A 12,483-nucleotide genomic window follows, 5' to 3' on the forward strand; every position below is an offset into this window, starting at 1 on the left:
TTTCCTCTCAACCTCACTGAGTGAAATACTGTATAATTCATTATTACATTTATGTTAATAATAGTAACACACAACAGAGGTAGATTGCCAAATCATTGCAAGAAAGAAAGAAAATAAGTTTATGTAATTTTACACAAGGGAAATGGTAATCGTGGTAATTGTTTTTACAAATTCTAAATTATGTACTGCCATCTCCTGGTAGAAATCTTTTATTACGTTGTGAACAGAAAAAATAAATCTAAATATGATCAATAAACAACAAAGCAGACCTTTTAAAAAAGCCTGAAGCTACATCATATAAAACAGAAACATTTAATCAATTTAATTGGGTGTTATAGCTGCCCCTGATATCAGTTTATCTGGATTTAAAGTTTTCGATAATTGATTGTTCTTGGCTGAGAGAAACTATTTGAACTTCCTACTATTGCAGCCAATCGAGTCGCGTGTAGAAAAAACGAGTCCTCGGTTTGTCCAATCACAACACGCAGAACAACAAGTGGGCGTGGACGTTCAGCGGATCAGCTGACAGACTTTCCAGCACACCGTGTGTGTGTGTGTGTGTGTGTGTGTGTGTGTGTGTGTGTGTGTGTGTGTGTGTGTGTGTGTGTGTGTGTGTGTGTGTGTGTGTGTGTGTGTGTGTGTGTGTGTGTGTGTTTGGAGTTTGACCACACAGAGCCAGTGGACTGGCAGACTTTACAAAAGCGAAAAGGAAGAATGACTTGGGACACCGAATAACAAAGAAAGTGGGATAATTCTCGAGGTTTTTTCACTTGGAGGACTTAAAACAAACTGGTGTATTCGTGCTAAAGGTGAGTGTACAAGCATGTTAGCATTAGCAACAAAACCACCGGTCACTTCAGCAACCTGCCACATCTGTGACTGACACGGTTACATAAAGACGGAGGCACTGCCTACATAATTCTGCACATTAAGGTTAGAGTGCATTAGTGGGAAACGTACATAGACTATAGTAACTATAGTAAGATCACTATTAGGAGTACTTGCAGAGCCTCTCAGTCGGTCCGATCAGTGCCATTGGAGCCTGTTGTTGCTGCTAAAAGGGGGGTTCCCCTAAATTGACTCAGGACACATCATGTTTCCACTTCAGGCACTTCAAGGATGTCTCCCTCAGTATAGCTGCCCAGGGCTCACTCGACAGTGTCTAAAATAGACTGCAGGCCACATGACGGGTCCGCTATCATAGAAAACAAAAGGTTTTACACTTGCTGAAAAACATTGACACAACATGGATTTTGCAGTGAGGATGTTGTTTTTCACAGTGAGTCATGTTTATACTTAAACTTTGTCAGAATTTGTAGGTTATATCTAATATAATAAAGTGTGCGCTCTATTTTTCTCATCTTGGTCAGCCACTTTTTTGAATACAATCACTACTTGACATTGGCAAATTATTACAATATTCTTACACAATATATTGTAATACTTTGATTGATCACAGTTGTTTTTGTTGAGGAGATTCAGTGGTTTGTTTGTGTGCTGCAGTCTTAGTAATGTCTGAGTGAGTGGAGGGGAACGATAAGAGAAAGTGCCCTTCGACAACAGCTGTTACTCCACCACAGGTGTTTGCACAGGCTCTGTCACTTTCTTCTTCCTCTTCCTATCAGCTGTTTTGTCTTGAACATGTATCTCCTTACACCCTGGTTGCTCCTCTACACACACACACACACATACACACACACACACACACACACACACACACACACAGAGTACCATATCATTTTACCTTTAGTGTTTTCAGATACCCCCGAACATCACCATGATTGTTTTAAACCCTAGAGTTTTCATTTTGACTGAGCTGTTGTCTGATTTTCAGCTATGGAACCATCGCATAGCAGCAACCCAGCCACCCCTAAAGCCCACCCCTCAGCTCCCTCCACCAGCTCCACCAGCTCTACCCCAACTGCGCCAACGTCAGACCGCCCTAAGCCTAAACTCGCCATACCAACACCTCCAACCACACCCTCGTCCTCTCCCTCCACTGCCTCCCCTCGGACTTCTCCAGGTCTTTCATCCCGTTCTTCCTCCTTGTCCACGCCGCCTGCCTCCCCTCTCTGCCAGCCCATCAGGAGCCCCTCTCAGGTGGGCAGATCTCAGCTTAATGCAGCCTCAACGGGGAATCCTCCAGCCACGGCTGCTGGAGCTGCTGCCAAGGCTCCACAGCCTCCTCCCACACCTGAACCAGGTGAGATTTTTTCTTTCTTTTTTTCCATCACTCCCACTTTACTGTGTGTACTGCTGTGTCTCCCTGACAACCATAGACATGCACCACAACATGTAAAGTAGCCTCTCCCACTCTGCTGACTTGAGGAGAAAAGCAGGTCTCACCCTCGTCTTTTCATAGATCATTTCCACTGCTTACTTAGCACAATCCAATCCTGCATGTGAAGTTCACATAGCAGCAGATCTCTTAGCTGCCCTGTTGTTATCACATTTCAATTTGTTGCATGGCTTTGCAGTGACATCTAGATACATAAATATGGGATATTACTGGAAAGTGTGAAATCTAACACCTCAGTCATTTTATTTGGACCACAGTTTTTCCATTAGATCCAGTCCTGTTCCCTGAAGAAAGTGCGCCCTGTACAATGTGTCTCGCTGTGTAGATTTGAACAGATAATCATAATGCAGCTAATGAAAGTAAGATTGGGAGACAGATTGCATCACATTGTAGACACGTGTTACATCAAGTAAGCCAGCAGCTGCTGTTGACCTTGCTTAACAAACAGTTATTTTAGGGCTCAGGCGGGGGATCAGGGTACCAGCAGCATACCAGGAGCATTGGTGGACATCTGATGGAAGTTATTATCGGATCCCCATCTAATTTTGTTTTGCTTCCAGAGAGCCTCAGCCGGATGTCACTCATCAGTATCACCTACAGACTGTTTGAATCTTGGAAAGTGCTTTCACATTTGTTGCCACCTCCATCTCTTTCCCAGTATACTTAATGGGAAATATTTCCTTTTGTATGTGTTAAACACAACAAATGTGATGACGCCTGACTTTTCAGGAAGTAGTCACATTTTCCATGTGAGCTCTTGTTTGAGTGAGCCACAGGGATTTGAGAGTAGCAGAGCTCATCAGCCAAAAGGAGATGATAATTAAACCAGACAGGTTCAGAGGGACATTCTTATCAGGACAGAAGATGTTTCTGGAAGGATCTGACTCATGCTCACACTCTGGGATCACTCATGTCATCGATTGGCACATTAAACTGGACTGTTTCCATGTGCCTTTTATGTTTATCTGGACCATGTGTTTTTTTACAGTATGATTGTTCTTTAAATACTCACCTGAATAATTATTTATTTCACAAACTAACTTTACAAACTTAAGGGGTTGGCCATGAAAAATAAAAGCTTCAGTTTAAGTCGACATTATTATTATTATTAGATTATTTCCACATTCAGATAAGTTTCATTTATAGACATTAACTTGAAATATAAACAGCTTGCTGAGAAATTTCAGCACCTCTAAATTTGACTGATTTGGATGCTATTTTAAAAACCAATGAAATCTACGTGTGTTTAGTGACTAATTCTCTGTTTCTTTCAGAAGAGCCAGAGGAGGAGGTCAGTTTTGAGGATCTGGAGGAGAGAGCCAAGTCAGGAGACGCCAAAGCACAGACCAAGGTCAGTGTCATTGAACATATTGCAAATGCCATTGACTGTAATGACCATATGGTGGGCACAGAAAAAATAGCACAAGCAATGATTAATATTATTTTAGACTGACATATTGATGGGAAGGACAGGTCATGAGCCAGCTAAGTCACAGTAATGTGTGTGTGTGTGTGTGTGTGTGTCCAGATGGGCCGTTACTTCCTGGCGCTTGCAGAAGAAAGAGATGAAGAGCTGAACAACTGTACAGCAGTCACCTGGCTCATCCAGGCTGCTAAACAAGGCCGCAGGGATGCTGTCAAACTCCTGCAGCAGTGCTTAGCCTCCAGGAAAGGTACCAAAATAATATATAGCATAAAGATAGTTGGTTTTGATGGTTGTGAATAGTTGTACATCGTCAGTGTCTACATGTGTGTTCTTATTTTCCAGGCATCACTCTGGAGAACTTTGAGGAGGTGAAGAAGTTGTGTACGGAGTCGCGCTTTGAGAGAGGCGTCAGGAAAGCAGCTCTGCTAATGTACTGGAAGTTGAACCCCGAGAAGAAGAAGACTGTGGCTGTTTCTGAGATGCTAGAGAATGTTGAACACATCCACACAGAGCCCGGTACGCCAGGGGATATACTGTAATTTAAAACACTGACATTTCATGTTGCTAAATAAAACAAACGTATAGTCGTTGTAGTTGTGTACTGAAATTACAACACAATACAGAGTCATTATGGAGAATTTTCTTGGCCTACAGGTAAACCCGTATGCCGGGGCCCACTGAACAGCTCTGCCAAGAAACAGAGGAGAGTGCTGGAGACTATGGTCACCAGTGAGGGTACGTGTGGTTTGACACATGGCCTCAACTTGTCGGATGTCTTTAACAAACCTGAGAACAAAGTATTTATAAATACATTTGTCTATGTACAACATGTAATGTGTTCCTCTTGCTAAAGATGATACGTACATTCATTTTTTTCTTCATAAAAGTTGAAGAGATGATATCAAAGCAAAAGAAAAAGTAACTTTCAGATTTACATGTTTGTAAACTAATGTACAGCATGTTGTCTTCTGTAGCCACCTCCCATGTGGGTCTTGATGACTTTGTTGAGATGACTAAGAAGTACGCTCAGGGTATCGCACCTTCACCAGTCATGGCTGCAGCAGGAGACGACGACGATGACGATGTAGTAGTGAAGAATCCGGATGAACTGCCTTTACACCAAAAGGTAGGAGGCTTTCAGACTTCATAAGGATGTGACAGCTGGCTGTTCTCATGTTCATCTGCAGAAGCAGGGAAGTTTCTCTGCGCTCGCCTTCACTTCTGGATAAAGATGTGTATTCATAGATATGATTTTTCAACATCACAACTAGTGATGTGACAATACCAGCTGGTAGAGCAGTGGATAATAGCGCATGCCATCGGCCTGGGGAACCCGGGTTCGACTCCCTCCCAGTCCCGGCTACCAAAAATGGGCGAGGGTTGCGTCAGGAAGGGCATCCGGTGTAAAAAAACTAATGCCAAAATCTACAAGCGGATCATCCGCTGTGGCGACCCCGGAAAGAAATAGGACAACAACTAGCGATGTGACAATTAGATCATGAAGTTTGTGTAATTTTTATTCAGTTTGGGTGTAATATATTTTCAGTGTTATACAACCCCTGGCAAAAATGATGGAATCACCAGTCTCGGAGGATGTTCATTCAGTTGTTTAATTTTGTAGAAAAAAAGCAGATCACAGACATGACACAAAACTAAAGTCATTTCAAATGGCAACTTTCTGGCTTTAAGAAACACTAAAAGAAATAAAAAAAAAAGATGTGGTAGTCAGTGACAGTTACTTTTTTAGACCAAGCAGAAGGAAAAAATTATGGAATCATTCAGTTCTGAGGGAAAAAAAACAACAACAAAAGAACACTTCAACACACCACTAGTACTTTGTTGCACCACCTCTGGCTTTTATAACAGCTCGCAGTCTCAGAGGCATGGACTTAATGAGTGACAAACAGTACTCTTCATCAATCTGGCTCCAACTTTCTCTGATTGCTTTGATCAGCTTTGCAGGTTGGAGCCTTGTCATGGACCATTTTCTTCAACTTCCACCACAGATTTTCAATTGGATTGAGATCTGGACTATTTGCAGGCCATGACATTAACCTTATGTGTGTTTCTTCAAGGAATGTTTTCACAGTTTTTGCTCTATGGCAAGATGCATTATCCTGAAAAATGATTTCATCATCCCCAAACGCCCTTTCAATTGATGGGATAAGAAAAGTGTCCAAAATGTCAACGTAAACTTGTGCATTTATTGAAGATGTAATGACAGCCATCTCCCCAGTGCCTTTACCTGACATGCAGCCCCATATCATCAATGACTCAATCATCAATTTGCATGTTTTCATCAGGCAGTCGTCTTCATAAATCTCATTGGAACGGCACCAAACAAACGTTCCAGCATCATCACCTTGCCCAATGCAGATTCGCGATTCATCACTGAATATGACTTTCATCCAGTCATCCACAGTCCACGATTGCTTTTCCTTAGCCCATTGTAACCTTGTTTTTTTTCTGTTTAGGTGTTAATGATGGCTTTCGTTTAGCTTTCCTGTATGTAAATCCCATTTCCTTTAGGCGGTTTCTTACAGTTCGGTCACAGATGTTGACTCCAGTTTCCTCCCATTTGTTCCTCATTTGTTTTGCTGTGCATTTTCTGTTTTCAAGACATATTGCTTTGAGTTTTCTGTCTTGACGCTTTGATGTCTTCCTTGGTCTACCAGTATGCTTGCCTTTAACAACCTTCCCATGTTGTTTGTACTTGGTCCAGATTTTAGACACAGCTGACTGTGAACAACCAACATCTTTTGCAACATTGCGTGATGATTTACCTTCTTTAAGAAGTTTGATAATCCTCTCCTTTGTTTCAATTGACATCTCTTGTGTTGGAGCCATGATTCATGTCAGTCCACTTGGTGCAACAGCTCTCCAAGGTGTGATCACTCCTGTTTAACTGCAGACTAATGAGCAGATCTAATCTGATGCAGGTGTTAGTTTTGGGAATGGAAATTTACAGGGTGATTCCATAATTTTTTCCTCAGAACTGAATGATTCCATAATTTTTTCCTTCTGCTTGGTCTAAAAATGTAACTGTTACTGACTACCACGTGTTTTTTTCTTGATTTCTTTTAGTGTTTCTTGAAGCCAGAAAGTTGCCATTTGAAATGACTTTAGTTTTGTGTCATGTCTGTGATCTGCTTTTTTTCTACAAAATTAAACAACCGAATGAACATCCTCCGAGACTGGTAATTCCATAATTTTTGCCAGGGGCTGTATTCATGCAAAATCTAGCTTATAGTAAGAGAAAAAAATCTATTTTTTGCTGAGAATGTTTGTTGAAAGCAATTTAAATAATTGGGGCTGAAACTACTGAATATTACTGTCATCATCGATCAGTGTGTTGATTACTTTCTCGATTAAACAATTTGTTTATAAACTATCTGCAACTTTTCCAACTTCACATAATCAAATTCCTTGTTTTGTCCAACCATTAGTCCAAATTGTCTTTGTTTGATATTGACAGCAAAATAGTTGCTGATCGATTGCCTGTTTATCAGCTACTTGATGAATCTAACTAACTCCTTCTTTTGTAGAGTTAGCGATCAGATTTGTAACCACGTTGATGTACTCACCCTGCTCTACTCCTTTCTTTGCTCCTCCCAGCTGCTGAAGTTCCCTCTGTACGCTTTGCTGGAGATTAAGGAGCACCTCATCGACTGGGCGTCGCGGGCTGGCATGCAGTGGCTCAGCACCCTGATCCCCACGCACCACGTCAACGCTCTTATCTTCTTCTTTATCATCTCCAACCTCACAATCGACTTCTTCATCTTCCTCATCCCTCTCCTGGTTTTCTACCTCTCATTCTTCTCCATGGTCATCTGTACGCTGCGGGTCTTCCAGGTTCGTGACTCCTCCTGTTAAAGATGTGCACCTTGTACAAAGTCCAGTTACATCGTTCTCTTACTCTGTGGTGTTTTTTGGCAATATTGGACCTGTGTGTCTGTAAATGTAAGCTTTATATTTGTGTAGATGTACTTATCTTTGGAGGTAAACAAAAAAGGTAAAACAAAGCATCTTTTTTTACAGAATTCAAAAGCATGGGAAAATTTTCGGGCCCTGACAGACCTGCTGACTCACTTTGAACCTGGTCTTGATCTGGAGCAGGCTGAGACCAACTTTGGATGGACACACTTAGAACCGTATCTGTACGTATATCTCTTTTAACATGAATATATATCCATTCATTAGCACAGTTGAGTGCTTTCAATTGCTTACTCTGTACTGTTTGTCGATGTAATGTTTATTTTGGTCAAGTTTTACAAGTATAAGTACTATATTTCAGTTTAAGACTGTATTATGCAGTTCTGCTTTGTTCATGTTAAAAAAAAAAAATCTTTTAAGCAAAAAGCATGTTTTTTATTTATTGAACTGCTTTACCCTGAACAATAACCAAAATTGTAAGAACATATGAAGAAGCAGAGATGGTGAAGTATTCTCAAAATAAATGTAAAACTAAAGTCATAATGACAAATATACATGTGCTGAATTAACTAAAAGTGCTTCTGTAGCAAAATGAAAACATTGCATCTCCTTGTGTTGGCAGGTACTTCCTGCTCTCTGTGATCTTCGTGGTTTTCTCCTTCCCTGTTGCTGATAAATCCTGGATCCCCTGCTCAGAGTTGGCTGCTATCGCTCTCTTCTTCACCGTCACTGCCTTCCTCAGCCTTCACGCCTCTGCTCAGCTCTTCGCTCGTAAAGCCCTCCTCACAGAGGTCGTCTGCGGCGCCTGCTCCCTCACTCGCTTCCTGCCTGACTCCATTTGGTTCCTCAGGATTTTTGGGAAGACCATCGTCACTTTGCCTCTAGGTGACATAGTGGCTTTGAACCTGGGGATGCCGTGGCTTCTGTATGGACATCTTTTCTATCTCCTGTTCCGTATGGCCCAGCTGAGAGGCTTCAAGGGCACCTATTTGTGCCTGGTGCCGTACCTGGTTTGCTTCACGTGGTGTGAGCTCAGCTTGGTGCTCCTCAATAACTCCACTGCAATAGGACTCATCCGCACCTGTGTTGGCTACTTCCTCTTCCTGTTCGCCCTTCCTATACTCTCACTGGGCATGGCTGCGATGTTCGTCATCCAGTTACTGCAGTGGTTTCTTGCCCTGGAGCTGACCAAGATGGTGGTCACACTGACAATTTGCTTCGTTCCAGTAGTGTTGAGGCTTTGGACTCGTTTCAGCCTCAACCCCATCTTTGTTCTTCGGTCCTTGTCAGGGAGCAATGTTGTCAAACTGATCCTGGTGTGGCTCAGTGCGGTGCTGCTCTTCTGCTGGATGTACGTCTACAGGTCTGAAGGCATGAAGGTCTATAACTCCACCCTGACGTGGCCTGAGTACAGCAACATCTGCGGCCCTCTGGCCTGGAAAGAGTCCAACATGGCCCAAACTCAGATTCTCTGCTCTCATCTTGAAGGACACCGTGTCACCTGGACTGGACGCTTCAAATATGTCCGAGTGACCGAAATTGAGAACGGGCCGCACTCGGTTATCAACCTGCTGCCTGTATTTGTGGGGAACTGGATGCGGTGCCTGTACGGTGAGCCGTATCCTTTGTGTGAGGAGACGAAAAACGTCACAGCTGAGCCCCAGCCTCTGCCCGCCCCGGCTCCTCCTCCAGAGGATCCTCTCTGTAAACTCAAAAAACTGGCCAAGCACGAATGCCACATCAAACGCTTTGATCGATACAAATTCGAAGTCACAATGGGAATGCCGCTGGAGAGGAAGACCAAGAACGGGACTATCATAGAGGACGAAGATGCGACTAAGGACATAGTTCTGCGGGCTAGTAATGAGTTCAAGTCTGTGCTTTTGCACTTGAACACAGGAAGCTTGGTGGAGTTTAGTACCATACTGGAGGGTCGTTTAGGCTCCAAATGGCCTGTGTTTGAACTGAAAGCCATTCACTGCATCTCGTGTGTCAATGCTCACTTGACCAGCCGCAGGCAGTGCAAGATTGAACACGACTGGCGGCGCACGGCTCAGAGCGCTCTGCAGTTTGGTTTTGACTTCTTCTTCAACCCCTTCCTGACCGCTCAGCTGGAGCCACACTCAGAGACAGAGACTGAAATAGAGACTGAGATGGAGGAGGTGGGTTAGAGGGAGAGAGATCCGGCAAACACACCTCTGAGAGAAATAAGAAGTACTATAACAATAATACTGTCTTCAGTTGGAGAACATTCATGATTTTACACCTCTGTAAATGATTTCACACCGTGGGACAGAAAGGACTGATACTCAGACATATGTGGTATCAGTTCTGCTGTAAATCTGAACTTGAGCAAGTGTGTGTTTGCATTCTTATAGCTTTTGAGCCAAAATGTGTGAGAATACAAAATATAACTAAATTAAATCTACAGAAGGCAGAAACACAAACTGAAACTGTTTTTAGAATAACTAATTTACTGCCTAACACTAAAGTAAGAAAAACTCTCCTCAGCTGTGGTCACTTGTGCATTTCATCCAATCTAGGCTTTTTATGTATGTTTATCAAATATATGTGGCCAAAATCTTTCATCTTCAGTATTTGCTTTTTTACAGTTTCTTTTTTGAACTGTACTCTCATCATTGTGTCGATGGGCTACAAATTATAGAAGGAAACCTTTCTTTTTTAAGGTTGTTATGCTGATTATAATTTGTAATGGTTTCTCCTTTGCTATCAAGCTTTAATGACTCAACATTTTACATGTCCAGTATGTAATTTTGAAATGATTATTATTTTCAAGTGCCTTATTAGAAATAGTCTCAGTCAGAGAATTACTAAAATCACGTCTTTAATCCTTAACATTTAAAAAACACTCAGCTGCATCTGTGTTTGTATTTGTTACAGATCAGGTAAGTTTATCTGCCTTCTCTGTTCTCGTGTGTGTGTGTGTGTGTTGCTTTTTCTCCTTCAGCTGTTTCTTTCTCCTCTGTTGTTTGTCTCCATCTCTGCTGTGCAGAGGAGTAATATATTGAATATTTGCAGTCCCTGGGTGATGATGTGTTTTAACTTAGGACGTCACTACTGTTTTCTATACTGTGACCCATAAACATTGTGAAAACATTTGCTTATTGCTGTTTTAATTTAACATTAATTACATGATATTGTCTTTGAAATCAATATTTTAAGGTTTGAAACATGCTCCCAGTCCTGCCTTTTATATGTGTTAATTCATGAGTTTGCTCATACTGTATATGTCCAAGATCACCACTTCAGTGCCATGAGACTTTTTCATATTAATAATGGCTGAATTCCATGTAGCTGCTTCAGTTTCAGGCGCCTGGTATTGTGAATGCTGTTCACTGTCATAGCTTAATGAGATTATTAATTAATTATTTATGTTAATAGTAAGTCAAAAGCCTGCAGTTAAATATCCATATATAGTGCAGTGGTTCCCAAACTTGGGGTTGCAGAGGCCCAGAGCATGCAAACTGTGGAGTGGACTTCTTTCAAACACGTGCATAACCAACACCATTACTAATGTCTGCACTGCTTTGCAACAATTACTGGAATAGAGGCATTCTTATCGTTATTCATCAACATCTGTATGTTATAAATCAATTTCATCAACATAAACAACGTGACAGGGATCACTCATAGTGATGAGTCTACTGAGAATAATTACCTGAAACTACAGCTCTCACCGCTCTCATAGCACCATTTATGGCCGCAACAGGCAGCTGTTTTCAGTAGGAAAGCTCTGAAAACCCACTATACACTATCTACTGAACACCAAACAGCAGAAAATCAGAGACTAGCTGGTGAACATAGTGAAGCAGCTAAAGAGCCAAATATTTCCCTTTGTAGATTGAGGAGACAAAATATATAGTTTAAAGTGTATTTCTACAAAACCTATATTGAATGTTAGACCTACATTCATCGGGTGGCCAGAAATTACTTTAACTGCTAACAAGCTCACGTTATCAGCCCAAAAGTCGATGTCACTGTTGTGTTCAAGTACCTAAAGAAATGCATTTTTGCAGGTTTGATGTAATTAGTCTTACCTGTTCTTTTCATGCAATGACAAGTGATACCAAGACTGTCAAAATTCAGTTTTAAAGATTTATTCAGAAAGCAGTACACTAGAAAGAAAAACTGATCAGTGAAAACCAAAACATGAAAAGGCGTATCTAGTTCAGTCTTGTAGTTCAGGCAAAGTTTAACTTGCATTTGTATTTGCACAACAGTAACGTGATGCATGAAAAAACAACAACAGGCAGTTCACGTATTTGGCAATCTTATTTCAAGATAACTTTGTTTGACTTTACCCCTGTAAACATGGGTGTAATGTTTTCAGCTTTCAAAGTAGGGCACAAAAGCTTTAGGATGCTACAATCATTTTATTTTCAGACGTAATTAGTGTGTTGTGTCACTGGGTGGCGCTTAAGACCACATGACTTCACTCGGATCACACTGTGATCGTGACCCCTTATAGGCTCATATAAATTGAAGCTATTAAGTGCGCACATTTCCATAATGGCCCTGGCACTTATCAGTCTTGTATAATTACACTGCAATAAAAATCACAGATGTACGCTCATTGGATGCAATTTCGTTGAAATATTTATTCAGAAAAAAAACATATTAACATTATTTATAACTGTTCATTTGACAATTTTGTTATGAACATACATTAACACAAAAATATGTGAATCAACATTAGTTTGGTCGGGACATGGAGTAAAACTGACAGATGTTTCTAAATAAAGGGATAAATAAAAGAATAGACTGTTCTCTAAAAATAAATGCTTCTGCACATCGGTAAAGTAAT

At 41.3% G+C, this 12,483-nt stretch overlaps 1 protein-coding gene across 2 annotated transcripts; it reads left to right on the forward strand.

Moving 5' to 3' along the window:
- Positions 1-693: 693 nt before the first annotated feature.
- On the forward strand, positions 694-10,751 carry wfs1b (Wolfram syndrome 1b (wolframin)). Of its 2 annotated transcripts, none has more exons than XM_070837207.1 (10): positions 694-809; positions 1,835-2,203; positions 3,574-3,650; positions 3,828-3,972; positions 4,068-4,241; positions 4,380-4,460; positions 4,700-4,851; positions 7,341-7,577; positions 7,764-7,882; positions 8,281-10,751. In XM_070837207.1, the coding sequence occupies exons 2-10, from the start codon at positions 1,837-1,839 to the stop codon at positions 9,827-9,829; spliced, it is 2,901 nt and encodes a 966-aa protein (XP_070693308.1). In that variant the 5' UTR covers positions 694-809; positions 1,835-1,836; the 3' UTR covers positions 9,830-10,751. The 2 variants fall into 2 exon arrangements, with proteins under 2 accessions (XP_070693308.1, XP_070693310.1); XM_070837209.1 differs by having other exon boundaries at positions 3,577-3,650.
- The last annotated feature ends 1,732 nt before the right edge of the window (positions 10,752-12,483 follow it).

Source organism: Pempheris klunzingeri, chromosome 9 (assembly GCF_042242105.1).
Source record: "Pempheris klunzingeri isolate RE-2024b chromosome 9, fPemKlu1.hap1, whole genome shotgun sequence".
Taxonomy (NCBI): Eukaryota; Metazoa; Chordata; class Actinopteri; order Acropomatiformes; family Pempheridae; genus Pempheris; species Pempheris klunzingeri.

Bases quoted from the DNA above. Each gene is read 5' to 3' on its own strand.
- wfs1b (XM_070837207.1), top strand. From the start codon at position 1,837: ATGGAACCATCGCATAGCAGCAACCCAGCCACCCCTAAAGCCCACCCC. The intron at 3,651-3,827 runs GTCAGTGTCATT...GTGTGTGTCCAG, and splicing joins ACGCCAAAGCACAGACCAAG to ATGGGCCGTTACTTCCTGGC. The intron at 4,852-7,340 runs GTAGGAGGCTTT...TGCTCCTCCCAG, and splicing joins AACTGCCTTTACACCAAAAG to CTGCTGAAGTTCCCTCTGTA.